The 13,248-nt window shown below is 43.1% G+C and overlaps 1 protein-coding gene across 1 annotated transcript; it reads left to right on the top strand.

Moving 5' to 3' along the window:
* The first annotated feature begins 6,885 nt into the window (after nucleotides 1-6,885).
* PLK2 (polo like kinase 2) lies at nucleotides 6,886-12,820 on the top strand. The gene is made up of 14 exons (XM_049864072.1): nucleotides 6,886-7,286; nucleotides 7,839-7,946; nucleotides 8,091-8,207; nucleotides 8,405-8,534; nucleotides 8,756-8,843; nucleotides 9,373-9,468; nucleotides 9,575-9,773; nucleotides 9,863-10,010; nucleotides 10,365-10,462; nucleotides 10,760-10,889; nucleotides 11,028-11,268; nucleotides 11,397-11,526; nucleotides 11,801-11,911; nucleotides 12,050-12,820. Exons 1-14 carry the CDS (start codon nucleotides 7,017-7,019, stop codon nucleotides 12,239-12,241), a joined length of 2,058 nt encoding a protein of 685 aa, XP_049720029.1. The 5' UTR covers nucleotides 6,886-7,016; the 3' UTR covers nucleotides 12,242-12,820.
* The last annotated feature ends 428 nt before the right edge of the window (nucleotides 12,821-13,248 follow it).

Here is a 13,248-nt window from a genome sequence, read left to right as displayed (position 1 = left end):
CACACCATATTACTACTACTTTCCATTGTGTGTTTAACACTCCCTTAGTTTTTTAAAATAATATTTTTAGTCAGATATATATGCATGCCTAAACAAAATACTGTTTAGATGTAGTTTTAGAATTTTATAAAAAGGGTAATTTTGTCTTTTTATAACTCAACATTATTAAGATTCAACCATATTGATGTGGATATCTGTAATTCATTCATTTTCACTGTTGCAATATATCCTATAAGATCCCTGGGTGGTGCACGTCGTGTGTGATAGGCTGCTAGCCTACAATTTGGCGGTTCAAGCCCATCTAGTGGTACAGCGAAAGAAAGGCCTGTAGATCTGCTTCCATAAAGGTCACAGCCAAGAAAACCTGTCAGGACCATTTTACTCTGTAATACAGGGGGGTCACTATGGGTCAAAATTGATTCGATGGCTTTTTTTTTTTTTTTTTAATATCCTATTACTTGTATGGAAACCCTGGTGGCGTAGTGGTTAAGTGCTACGGCTGCTAACCAAAGGGTTGGCAGTTCAAATTCGCCAGGCACTCCTTGGAAACTCTATGGGGCAGTTCTACTCCGGCCTATAGGGTTGCTATGAGTCGGAATCGACTCGATGGCACTGGGTTTGGTTTTTTTTTTTTTTGATTACTTGTATGCACCAGGATTTATTTATCCATCCTCCTATCAATGAGCATTTGGGCTGTTTCCAGTTGTTTTGCTATTACAAAAAGTGCTGCTATGACTATGCTTGTGTACGTGTCCTGGTACACAGGTACAAGCATTTTTCTGGCTGGGTTGTAGGGCATAAGAATGATAATTTACTCTCCCAGCAGAACTGTATAAGTAAATCGTTCATGCACACCTTCTCCAACTCTGGATATTTTTAGGCTTTCTAAATTGTCTTGATTTTCATTTCCCTGATTATTAATGATGTTAAGAAGCTCATCCTTTTTTCTTTTTTGCTCAAATAGTTTCTCTTCTGTGAAATGCTTGTGTCTTTTGCTCATGCTTCTGTTGTAATTTTTTTCCCCCTATAAATTTGTAGGGGCTCTTTATATGTTCTTGTATTAATTGTTGGTTATATGAATGCAAATACCTTCTCCTAATTTATAGGCATAGTTTTACTTTAAAGTAGCTTTTGATGAATCAAAGTTCCTAATTTTAGTCAGATTAATCTTTTATTATAGAGTTAGTACTTTTTGTGTTTTAAGAAAATTTTCCCTACCCTATATTCAGAACTCATCTCATATTGGCCCTATAGTTATATGCCCATATTTTCTATTAATATTCTAAAGTTTTGCTCTTGACATTTGAATCTTTACTCCACCCAGAATAGATTTTTTGTATATTGCATAAGACAGGAATTTACCTTTTTCTCTATGAAGAAACCATTCATTCTTAGTTCCATTTACTAAATAGTCTCTTCTTTTCTCACCAATCTATTATGACACTCCTGTCATATGTCGAAGTTCCATATATTTGAGGCTCTATTCCTAGGTTCTGCATTCCACTGGGCAGTCTATCTATCCCTGTGATGGAACCAAACTTTCTTAACTGCTATAGCTCCATTATAAGCCCTGATAGCAGGTAAAGAAAGCCCCTCCCCCTTTTACTCTTCTTTGAAGTGACTTTGCTATTCTTGGTCCTTTCCACTTCCATATAAATTTTACAACCAGCTTGTCAAGCTTCACTAAAATCCCATTGGAATTTTATTGTAATGGCATTAAATTTACAGATTTATATAAAAATATTTTGTAAGGATTTATCTCCAAAGGAAATTACATTTCTTTCTTTTTTTTGTTTTATGAGTTACAATATTGGTCCTGTCCACATGATGGCACTACAAACTGAAAAATCAGATTCATGATCATTTTCACAGTTGGAAAGGATACACCCTAACACACACAGTGTTAGACTTTTATTAAATGCCTGCATATTTTGTAGGCTAGAACTGAATTTCATGTGGAAAGTTCAATAGTCTATCAAATAATTAAGTATATATGGTAAACATATAAAAAAATTTTTTTTATGATAATCAGGAAGTTGTAATTGAAATAATAAAAACAATGACAACCTATTCTTTACAATTATTTTACCTTATTGTTAGTTGTTGTTGAGTTGATTCTGACTCATGGTTACCCCATGAATGCTGAGCAGAACTGCTCCACAGGGCTTTTAAGCCTGTGACCTTTCAGAAGCAGATTGCTAGACTTGTCTTCTGAGGTGCCTCTGGGTGAGTTCGAACTACCAACCCTTCAGCTAGGAGTCAAGGGCTTAGCCATCTGCAACACCCAGGGACTCCTATTTTAGAGGATCATAAACAAATATCATAAAGAAGCTCACTATTTACCTATATAATAAAGGCTGGGTGTAAAACTTGGTCTGGACGTGACAGGAGGAGCCCCGGGGGCCCAGTGGTTAAGTGTTTGGCTGCTAACCGAAAGATTGGCAGTTTGAACCCACCAGGCACTGTGGCAGAAATATGTGGCAGTCTGCTTCTGTAAAGATTTACAGCCTTGGAAATCCTACAGGGCGGTTCTACCCTGTCCTCTAGGACCACTATGAGTTGAAACTGACTTGAAGGCAATGGGTTTGGCAATGGGGTGGGACGTTAAGGTAACCCGATGCCATCGAGCAGCGCTATAAGACAGAGTAGAGCTGCCCCATATGGTTTCCAAGGCTGTAATCTTTACAGAAACAGACTGCGGAGCAGCTTGTGGATTTGAACCAGAGAGCTTTCACTTAGCAGCTGAGTGCTTAACCACTGCCCCAGCAGGGGTTCTTGAACACTAAGGTCCAAAAAAAAAAAAAGGCAAAGCCACTGCTGTCAAGTCGATTCTGACTCATCGTGACCCTATAGGACAGAGTAGAACTGCCCCATAGAGTTTCCAACGAGCACCTGGTGGATTCAAACTGCCGACCTTTTGTTAGCAGCCGTAGCACTTAACCATTACACCAGCAGGGTTTCCAAAGTAGTACTTCCCAAATTGGCAAGCCAACTACAGGCTAATGAGTCGAGTCGGTTGCAAAAATCTAGAGAGCAAAGGTCATCCCTAGGTTCATGAAAAAAGAAAAGGGTTGTGTAATTGTTCCTCTCCACCCCCTAGCCCCACCCCTTATTCCAGCCCTGATAATCTTTGGAGTAAGAAGCATGCCTGGGCTTGCCCTGAATTTATTAAAGAATAATGAGAAAGGAGAGAGAGAGAAAAGACTTTCCCTACCTACTTTGTAATGCCAATGAGGCCTCATTTCTGTGTTATGTTGTAAATATTTGAGACAATATTTGGTAAATGTACATTTAATCAATTTTTTTTTTTTATACATATGGAAACTTCATAGTCGACTGGAGCAAATCCTTTTTCTAAATTCCTTCCAAGGCATCATTAATCTGGTCTTTTAAATGGTTCTGGAACTCAGTATGGAAACCCTGGTAGGATAGTGTAGTGGTTAAGTGCTATGGCTGCTAACCAAAAGGCTGGCAGTCTGAATCCACCAGGCGCTTCTTGGAAACTTTATAGGGCAGTTCTACCCTGTCCTATAGCGTCACTATGAGTTGGCATTGACTCAACAGCAACGGGTCTGGCTTTTTTTTTTTTTTAGAATTCAGTATCAACAAACTACCATATCTTGTTAACTTAGATAAAAAGATTTAAGTATGCTGCTAATAAACATGACTCTAACGTAGATGAAATATATACGGTCGTGTGTTGCTTAACGTCTAGGATATGTTATGTGATTTGGACATTGTGCGAACACCATATTATATACCGGCAGTCCCTGGGTAGAAACCCTGGTGGTGTAGTGGTTAAGTGCTATGGCTGCTAACCAATAGGTCGGCAGTTAGAATCCGCCAGGTGCTCCTTGGAAACTCTATGGGGCAGTTCTACTCTGTCCCGTAGGGTCGCTATGAGTCGGAATCGACTCGACGGCAGTGGGTTTTTTTGGTTTGGTCCCTGGGTTATGAACTTCTGACTTACGTGAAGCAGTAGTTATGAACCAATCCCCATAAAGCCTATTGTATTAAAAATTAGAAGTACATACAGTGGTTCATAATAATGTGTGCTACTTTGCGACATACATCAAAACATGATTATTATTACTGTATATTATGTTAAAGATGTTTTAGTGTATCTGGAAGTGTTTCTTTAATGTGTTGCATGTGGGAAGCTGTTGAGTTTGCTATGCCCAGTTCAGTCCAATCGGGATTTCTGAATTCTATTATAACCTTATCAGACCACCGATGTATATGAGGACAGATGTTGCCATAGCCTATAGGACAGAGTAGAGCAGCCCCATAGAATTTCCTAGGCTGAAATCTTTCCAGGAGCAGATCACCAGGTCTTTATTCCCTGCAGATCGGCTGGTGGATTTGAACCTACAACCTTTCGGTTAGCAGCTGAGCACTTAACCATTTTGCCACCAGGGCTCCTTGCCTTGCACATACCCGTTGCCATTCAGTTGATTCTGACACACAGCAACCCTACAGGACAGAGTAGGACCGCCCCATACGGTTTCCAAGAAACGCCTGGTGGATTCAAGCTACCGACCTTTTGGTTAGCAGCTGTAGCTCTTAACCTCTATGCCACTTGCATGTAAGTGCTCAATAAACGCTACACTACTGTTATTACAGCAAGAAAAAATATGGTGTTCCTAGGTTAGTAAAATGAGCCCTGGTGGTACAATGGTTACGTGCTCGGCTGCTAACCAAAAGGTCGAATGGTTGTACCCACCAGCCAATCGGTAGAGAAAAGACCTGGCGATCTGTTCCCATGAAGATTACAGTCCAGGAAATACTATGGAGACAGTTCTGCTCTGTCCTATAGGATCACTACGAGTTGGAATTGACTGGAAGGCACACAACAAAAATGACAAAGTAGTAAAACTGAACAGGAGCATCTGGGAACTGGAGACTAACCCACTGTTTTAGCTCACTTGCTTATGCAACTCCCCTCATCCTACCAACGCCCTCTTCAGACAGGCTTGGGTTGACTTTTCCAGCAGAAAGGGAAGGTACATGATAAACAGAGAAAATACTGACGTTGTCAAGGACTTCATTTTGCTTTAATCACCAGTCAATGCCCGTGGAAGCAGCAATAAAAAAAATCAAATGACGTATTGCATTGGGCAAAACACCTCTTTAAAATCTTAAAAAGTAAGGATGTCACTTTGACAACTAAGATGAGCCCTGACCCAAGCCACAGTCTTTTCAATTGTCTCATATGCATGAGAAAGCTGAATAAAAAAGGAACACACACACACACAAAAAAACAATTCACACATTTGAATTATGGTGTTTATGAAGAATATCGAATATCCCATGGACTGCCTGAAGAACTAACAAATCTGTCTTGGAGGAAGTACAGCCAGAATGCTTCTTAGAAGCAAGGATGGTAAGACTTTGTGCCGCTTACTTTGTACAAGTTAATAGAAGGGACCAATCCCTCTTATTAGGACATCATGCTCGGCAAACTAGGTCATCGGAAAAGAAGAAAGCCACCAATAAGATGGATTGACACAGTGGCTTCAACAATGGGCTCAAACATAGCAACAATTGTGAGGATGGCGCAAGACCAGGCAACATTTTGTTCTGTTATACATAGGGTCTCTATGAGTCAGAGCCCATAAGATGCCATCTAACAACAACACATGGCTTAAGTATTCCCTGGGATGTGCAAAGGTTAAGTGCTCCTCTGCCACCTGAAAGGTTGGCAGCTGGAACCCACCCAGAGGCGCCTCAGAATACAGGCCTGGCGATCTGCTTCCGAAAAGTCACAGCCTTGAAAACCCTCTGGAACTGTTCTACTCTGCACACACAGGGTCACCAGGTGTTAGAATGGAATCCATGGCAACTAACAGCAACATAGCTTAATGGGCCGTTTCAACGACACACTCTGAATAACCAATTCTAAGTGATAAATGATTTCGATTGCAAAACCATAATTAGAACCAACAGCGCTTTTACCACCACTACCCTTCTTTTTTTTTTTTTCACCTTTCCAGAAAGTCCCACACTGTAACTACTGCCCACTCAGAACCGCTAGCAGAACTTCTGGAACATTCCACGAGGTGGCGCTCTTGCCTGCCCGTCTTTGGGCAAGCTGAAGTGGAAGCCTTCGCGGGGTGCCAGCCTCCCTCGCCAACGTTAAGGGCAAGTCCTAACCTCCGAAAGGGGCCCGCTCTTTGGGCTGGGCAGAGGCCTCACCGACCTCAAACTCCACCCGAGCTTGGTCAGCACATCTGCCTGCGAGCCGGAGTCCACCTCATTCCAAACGGGCGGTGAGCCCGGAACACCGCGCTCTAAGAACCTTTCCTTTCACCAGGCAGGGCCTTTCCTCGGTGCCTCCAACTACAGGGGAGCTAGTTCCGTACGAGCCTGGGGGCGCAGCCGCGGGTGGGCGGCGCTGCGGCGGGCGGCAGCCCCGAAGGCCAGGGAGAGACCTCTGCGTGCCCGTCTAATGGACTCTGGCACACTCACACCTTGACACGAGACGCGTCAGGTCGCGGGTCCGTCAGGAAGGATCTGTGCGGGGTGTAGGGGGGGAACCTGAAGTAAAGTGCCCGACAGGGCGGGCGGCGAGGAGGGGGCGGGGCGGGGCGTCAGCCTCGTTTGCTTTTTTCAACGCCCAAGCTCCGAGCATTGGAAGAACGGAGTGGCCGTCCGGGAGACGGCCGGGCACCTCAGCGCGCCTCTCTGTAGCGGCGAGAGCTCCCTGCGGACGGCTTCCCAGCCGCGCCCGCCTCCTCAGCGGCCAGCTCCCGAGCTCCACGTCCCGACCTCGGGTTCTGCCCGCGCTCTGGAGGCCGATGGGCGGGGCGTCGTCCGTGACGTCTCAGAGCTTTTCGAGTCTCCGCCCCCTTCCGGGCCCCTATATAAGACGCCGCCGAGCGTTCTCACTCGCACAAGTGGACGAAGGTGCCGGGCGCGGTTTGTGGTGGTTGGGGGGGATCTCGGGCTGGGGGCAAATTCGGACGTGTGTCCGCGCCTCGGAGCGGCAGCAGGCAGTGCCGGGCAGCGAGGCAGCCATGGAGCTCTTGCGGACTATCACCTACCAGCCGGCCGCCAGCACCAAGATGTGCGAGCAGGCGCTGGGCAAGGCTTGCGGAGGGGACTCGAAGAAGAAGCGGCAGCAGCAGCACCCCGAGGAGTCGCAGGCGCTGCAGCCCCAGCTGCAGGTGCAGCCGGCGGCCCCGCACCACCATCACCACCACTCGCACTCGGGGACCGAGATCTCGCGGATTATTGTCGACCCCACGACGGGGAAGCGTTACTGCCGGGGCAAAGTGCTGGGCAAGGTGACGAGCGGCGGGCGTCGGGCTGGCAGGCAGGCGGAGGGAGGTCTGCCCGGGCGTGCCCCCGCCCCGGCCGCTTCTTGGCTTCTTGGGGTCCGGTCCCGGCGCAACGGGGCGCCTCACCTGTTCTCCGCTGGCTTTTGTGCGCTGACGGCGCTGGGGATCTGCTTTATTTACGTCCTCAGCTACTGCTCCGTGTGCTTCCCGCAGCCCCAGGAAACTGATCTTGAGCCCACAAACGAAGGCTGTGTACACCCGACAGATCTCCCTCCACCTGCCCGGAGAATTGACTTTCTTGACAAATCTATTCAGACACAATTCCCTCACCTTTTCCCCTCCTCCGTAAAGCTTCTCTTTGTCAAGGGAGATAAGAAACTGTTTTAACTACTGTTTTCACGAATGCCGTCTGCCTCTTGAAGTGACTTTAATAAACCAGACTACATTCCCTATTTCCACCCTCCCTCCCCCATAGGTTTTTTTTTTAATTATTATTTAATTGCCTGCCATCGATTTTTCTGCCATACTTAATTCTGTCTCGGCTTTGTTTCCTTTCAGGGTGGATTTGCAAAATGTTACGAGATGACAGATTTGACAAACAACAAAGTCTATGCTGCAAAAATTATTCCTCACAGCAGAGTAGCCAAACCTCATCAAAGAGAAAAGGTGTGTATGACTGTTGAGTAAAGTATTTTCTTTGTGTGCAGGGATGGCCCTTCCCTGTTAGGAAAATGTCTTCTGCATGTGTAAGCGCTGGCTCTTCAGAGGTGGCAGAAGGCTAATATGCCCTATCTTGCTTTTTTCTTTCAGATTGACAAAGAAATAGAGCTTCACAGGATTCTTCACCATAAGCATGTGGTGCAGTTTTATCATTACTTTGAGGACAAAGAAAACATATACATTCTCCTGGAGTACTGCAGCAGAAGGGTAAGTGTTGACTCCGATTTCAGTACATCTGCTTCCCTAAAGCTGACAGGGTATTCACGTTCCATTATATCCGGAATTTTCGCTATGGTGGTTATGATACTGCAACATCAGCTTTCATCACTTGTCCTGCAAAGGGAAACTGATTTTCATAACTTTGTCTGACAGCTTCTGTCTCTCTTTTTCTTCTGTCTTCCTAGTCCATGGCTCATATCTTGAAAGCAAGAAAGGTGTTGACAGAGCCAGAAGTCCGATACTACCTCAGGCAGATTGTGTCGGGGCTCAAGTACCTTCATGAACAAGAAATCTTGCACAGAGATCTCAAACTAGGTAAGCCCTTTCCCCAAAGACTGATTTTTATTTTAGAAAGAGGTTTTTTGTTTTTGTTTTTCTCTTTTTTCTTATCAGTGTTATTAATTGAAATGTGGCCTATACAGTCTTACTGTAGAATGGGTGATTTTAATGTAACAACTGGCTGCCTGCCTCCTGAGTGAATATGTGTTCTGACACCGTTTCAAAGGAATTCATGTTTCCTTTTGCTTGTCATTTAGGAAACTTTTTTATCAATGAAGCCATGGAGCTAAAAGTTGGAGATTTTGGTTTGGCAGCCAGGCTGGAACCCTTGGAGCATAGAAGAAGGTAAGAGTCAGCAGGATGTATCTTGCTAGGGTTTTGTGGAGAAGAAGATCAAATAGGCCCTGATTAGTTTCCAGTTAATGTTTCAGAGAAGGTCCGTTGATAATAAAATCTATAAACACAACAATGTTAATTTAAGGAAGCATTTATTCAGTGCCTACTGTAGGGTTGTTAGGAGTCAGAATCAATTCGATGGGCACACAACAACGACATGGGCTCAGGCAGGGTACCTTATACCCATACGTTGATAGTCTAAGAAATCTGTCATGTTTGCATGAAATATATGAAAATACTATACTCTCCCTAGAAATCACACTGGTCTGGGTTGGTTAAATACACTTTGTCACTTGAGCTGAAAAAATTGCATATGCATTAAAAAAGTTATCAAAAGCCACTTGAGATCAAATATTTCAAAATAGAAATTCAACATAGTACTTTTAAGGTTTTGTTTCCCATCAAGTCATATCCAGAGAACTAAGTGTAAACGGGCCTGAATAATTGCTAACAAAATCTTGATATTTTGTCCTTCCAGAACAATATGTGGTACCCCGAATTATCTCTCTCCTGAAGTTCTCAACAAACAAGGACATGGCTGTGAATCAGACATCTGGGCCTTAGGCTGTGTAATGTAAGTAAATGCTCCAGAGTGAATTAAAAAGAAAATTTGGAATTACATTTTAACACTTGAAGAGAATTGTTTTATAACTATTACTGAAAGTGTTTTTCACACACAGGTATACAATGTTATTAGGAAGACCCCCATTTGAAACTACAAATCTGAAAGAAACATATAGATGTATAAGAGAAGCAAGGTATACAATACCATCTTCCTTGTTAGCTCCTGCAAAGCACTTAATAGCTAGCATGTTGTCCAAAAATCCAGAAGATCGTCCTAGTTTGGATGACATCATTCGACATGACTTTTTTTTGCAGGTTGGTGTGTAATCTTATGTCTTTTCATTACATGCTATTGATCCCAGTTACGCAACAGGATTCTGACAGCCTTTTCTGATACTCCACAGGGCTTCACTCCAGACAGACTTTCTTCTAGCTGTTGTCATACAGTTCCAGATTTCCATTTGTCAAGCCCAGCTAAGAACTTCTTTAAGAAAGCTGCTGCTGCTCTTTTCGGAGGCAAAAAAGACAAAGCCAGATATATTGATACACATAGTAAGTTATAAGACTTCTCCCCTTTTACGTTTTCAGTATTATATTTAAATTCAAGAGATTAGTTAAAAGAAGCTTTTATATTAGCATAATTTAGCTAGTATGTTTGTATGCTATTGAACATTGGCGTTTATAGCATAGTAAATCCTCACTGGAAATTATGATTGGCAGCTTTTTGTTTCTTAACCATTAACGTGTGCCCCTTGCATAACTGCAGCTGCTGGCAGTGATAAGGTGCTGTTTTTGCCTTGGATGCTTATAAGGTGCTTAATAATGCAAGAGGAGGAAATATGGCTGGCTCTGTTTCTACCTTGATGAGGTAGAGTAACGCTTACAATTCTTTTCTTTGATTTACAGATAGAGTGTCTAAAGAAGATGAAGAAATTTATAAGCTTAGGCATGATTTGAAAAAGACTTCAATAACTCAGCAACCCAACAAACATAGGACAGATGAGGTATGTTGGGGAAGAAAGAAATGGACATAAATACCTTGTATCATTTCCTCTCTTTGTTAATCAGCAGCCAGCCTGTGATTACCATGACTCAAGCATGTTCTATTGACTTAAAGCTCTTCTCCTCACCCTTTGAAAGGAATGCCTGTGTCTGTTAGTTTAACCATGCGTGCCATTGCGTTACTGCACTGTCTTTCATCTGGCTGGTGTCCATTGCCAGAACCTGATCTTAACCTCGAAGCCTCAGCCATAAATGAATTTAGATGCTTGACTCATGGCACGATTCTTCTCTCTCCTAAGGAGCTCCAGCTGCCTACCACTGCAGTTGCCAGATCTGGAACACCCGCAGTAGAAAACAAGCAGCAGATTGGGGATGCTATTCGCATGATAGTCAGAGGGACCCTTGGCAGCTGCAGCAGTAGCAGTGAATGTGAGTGGTTGTCATTCTTTTTCTAAATAATAAAACCGTAAATGCCGGTGCTAAATACCAAGTGACTGAAGTCACTTTGTTTCGAAGCTTTATTTCACATGGAAAAAGCCAAATTTATATTTTTCTCCAATTTTTCAGGCCTCGAGGACAGTACCATGGGGAGTGTTGCAGATACAGTGGCCAGGGTTCTTCGAGGATGTCTGGAAAACATGCCAGAAGCTGACAGCATTCCCAAAGAGCAGCTGAGTACCTCGTTTCAGTGGGTCACCAAATGGGTTGATTACTCCAACAAGTACGGCTTCGGGTATCAGCTTTCAGACCATACAGTCGGTGTCCTTTTCAACAATGGTGCTCACATGAGTCTCCTTCCAGATAAAAAGTAAGTGTATCCAGTGAATGAAATCCCGTTAGCCTTTAGTCTTGGGACTGAAGAAATCTGAAAAACAGCAACTAACTGCTGCTTCTATTTATTTTTTCTCTTCTCTCCTTATCGTTGCTGCTTTTTAGGACAGTTCACTATTACGCAGAGCTTGGCCAGTGCTCTGTTTTCCCAGCAACAGATGCCCCTGAACAATTCATTAGTCAAGTGACGGTGCTGAAGTACTTTTCTCATTACATGGAGGAGAACCTCATGGATGTAAGTACTCTGGCTTTTGACCAGTGATACTGGAAGTGTAGTCTGGAAGTGTAGTCCATAGTCCAGTAGCATCTGCATCACCTTGAAGCTTGTTAGAATTCAGATTCTCATGTCCTGACCTAGATCCACAGAATCAGTATTTCCGGGAGGTAGGGCCCAAAATCTTCACATGATTCAGATGTTTCCTGAAGTTTGAACCACATTCACTTAGATGAATTGAGCATATACTGCGAAATCTTTCTAGGCACCAGCTAATTCTTTTAATCTCTTCCAGGGTGGAGATCTGCCTAGTGTTACTGATATTCGAAGACCTCGGCTCTACCTCCTTCAGTGGCTCAAATCTGACAAAGCCTTAATGATGCTCTTCAACGATGGCACCTTTCAGGTAAATTCATCTTTCAGAAAACTGAGTGTTAATTTCCTGAAAACTATTTTTCACCTGGCCAGTGTAATTACTAGACTTTGACGTTTCTAGTTCTTGAGTATTTTGAAAGATCTAATCTCTACATTAATTTTTTTAAAGGTGAATTTCTACCATGATCATACAAAAATCATCATCTGTAGCCAAAGTGAAGAATACCTCCTCACTTACATTAATGAGGATAGGATATCGACGACGTTCAGACTGACAACCCTGCTGATGTCTGGCTGTTCGTTAGAATTAAAAAATCGTATGGAATATGCTCTGAACATGCTCTTACAGAGATGTAATTAAAGAACTTTTTGAATGGACCCTATGGGACTCCTCTTTTCCACTGTGAGATCTACAGGGAAGCCAGTAGAGTGATCTACAGCATGTTGAAGAAGATGGACAGGTGGTGGTACGAAAACAACGCCTCTGTGGCCTGCTGGACTGAGTGGGACCAGAGCAGGCTGAAGCATACAATTCTTGACTTTGGACTAATCCAAGGGTGAACCAGGATGCAGTTTTTCTCAATATACCTGCTTTTAAAAGGTTGTTCAGACAGTTTTGCTGAAAGATGCGTTGACTCTTCTCTCTGAAGAGAGCATTTCAGACAGAGGACTTGGAACTGTGAATATACTTCCTGAAGGGGAGGGAGAAGGGAGGAAGCTCCCACGTTGTTTAAAGGCTGTAATTGGAGCAGCTTTTGGCTGCTTAACTGTGAACTATGGCCATATATAATTTTTTTTTTTTTTTTTTTGTTAATTTTTGAAGACATTAGTGGCTGGAAAAGTGCATTCCTTGTTAATAAACTTTTTATTTATTACAGCCCAAAGAGCAGTATTTATTATCAAAACTTTTTTTTTTTTTTATGTTGACCATTTAAAACTGTTGGCAATAAAGAGTATGGAAAAGCAGAAACCGCTCTCCTGTGTTCAGTGTGGTGTATCACTGTATCACAGCACTTCTAATAATGGGTTCTTGGCTCTGTTTTGGCATGGCAAGTGTATCGAAGCACATGGACAAAGATCTTTAATTTTTCTAATCATAATTGATGAGAAGTTCAATCATAAACTTCCTGGGTATATCTAGCTTGAAAAGACTAACAAAAATACCACTCTTCCTGCAACCAAAATATAGGCTTCCTACTAAATTGAAAACCAATTGCTCTCCGGAGTCTTCCCTCAAAAATAGTTTAGCTTGGAGCTGAAAACTGGAGTAATCCTGTAGAAACAAAAATCCAAAAACCAAAGTCATTGCCATTGAATCGATTCCACCTCATGGCAATCCCCATGTGTTACAGAGTAGAAGTGCTCCAT

Source organism: Elephas maximus, chromosome 2 (assembly GCF_024166365.1).
Source record: "Elephas maximus indicus isolate mEleMax1 chromosome 2, mEleMax1 primary haplotype, whole genome shotgun sequence".
In the NCBI taxonomy this organism is placed as follows: Eukaryota; Metazoa; Chordata; class Mammalia; order Proboscidea; family Elephantidae; genus Elephas; species Elephas maximus.
This window is presented reverse-complemented; position numbering and strand designations above follow the sequence as displayed.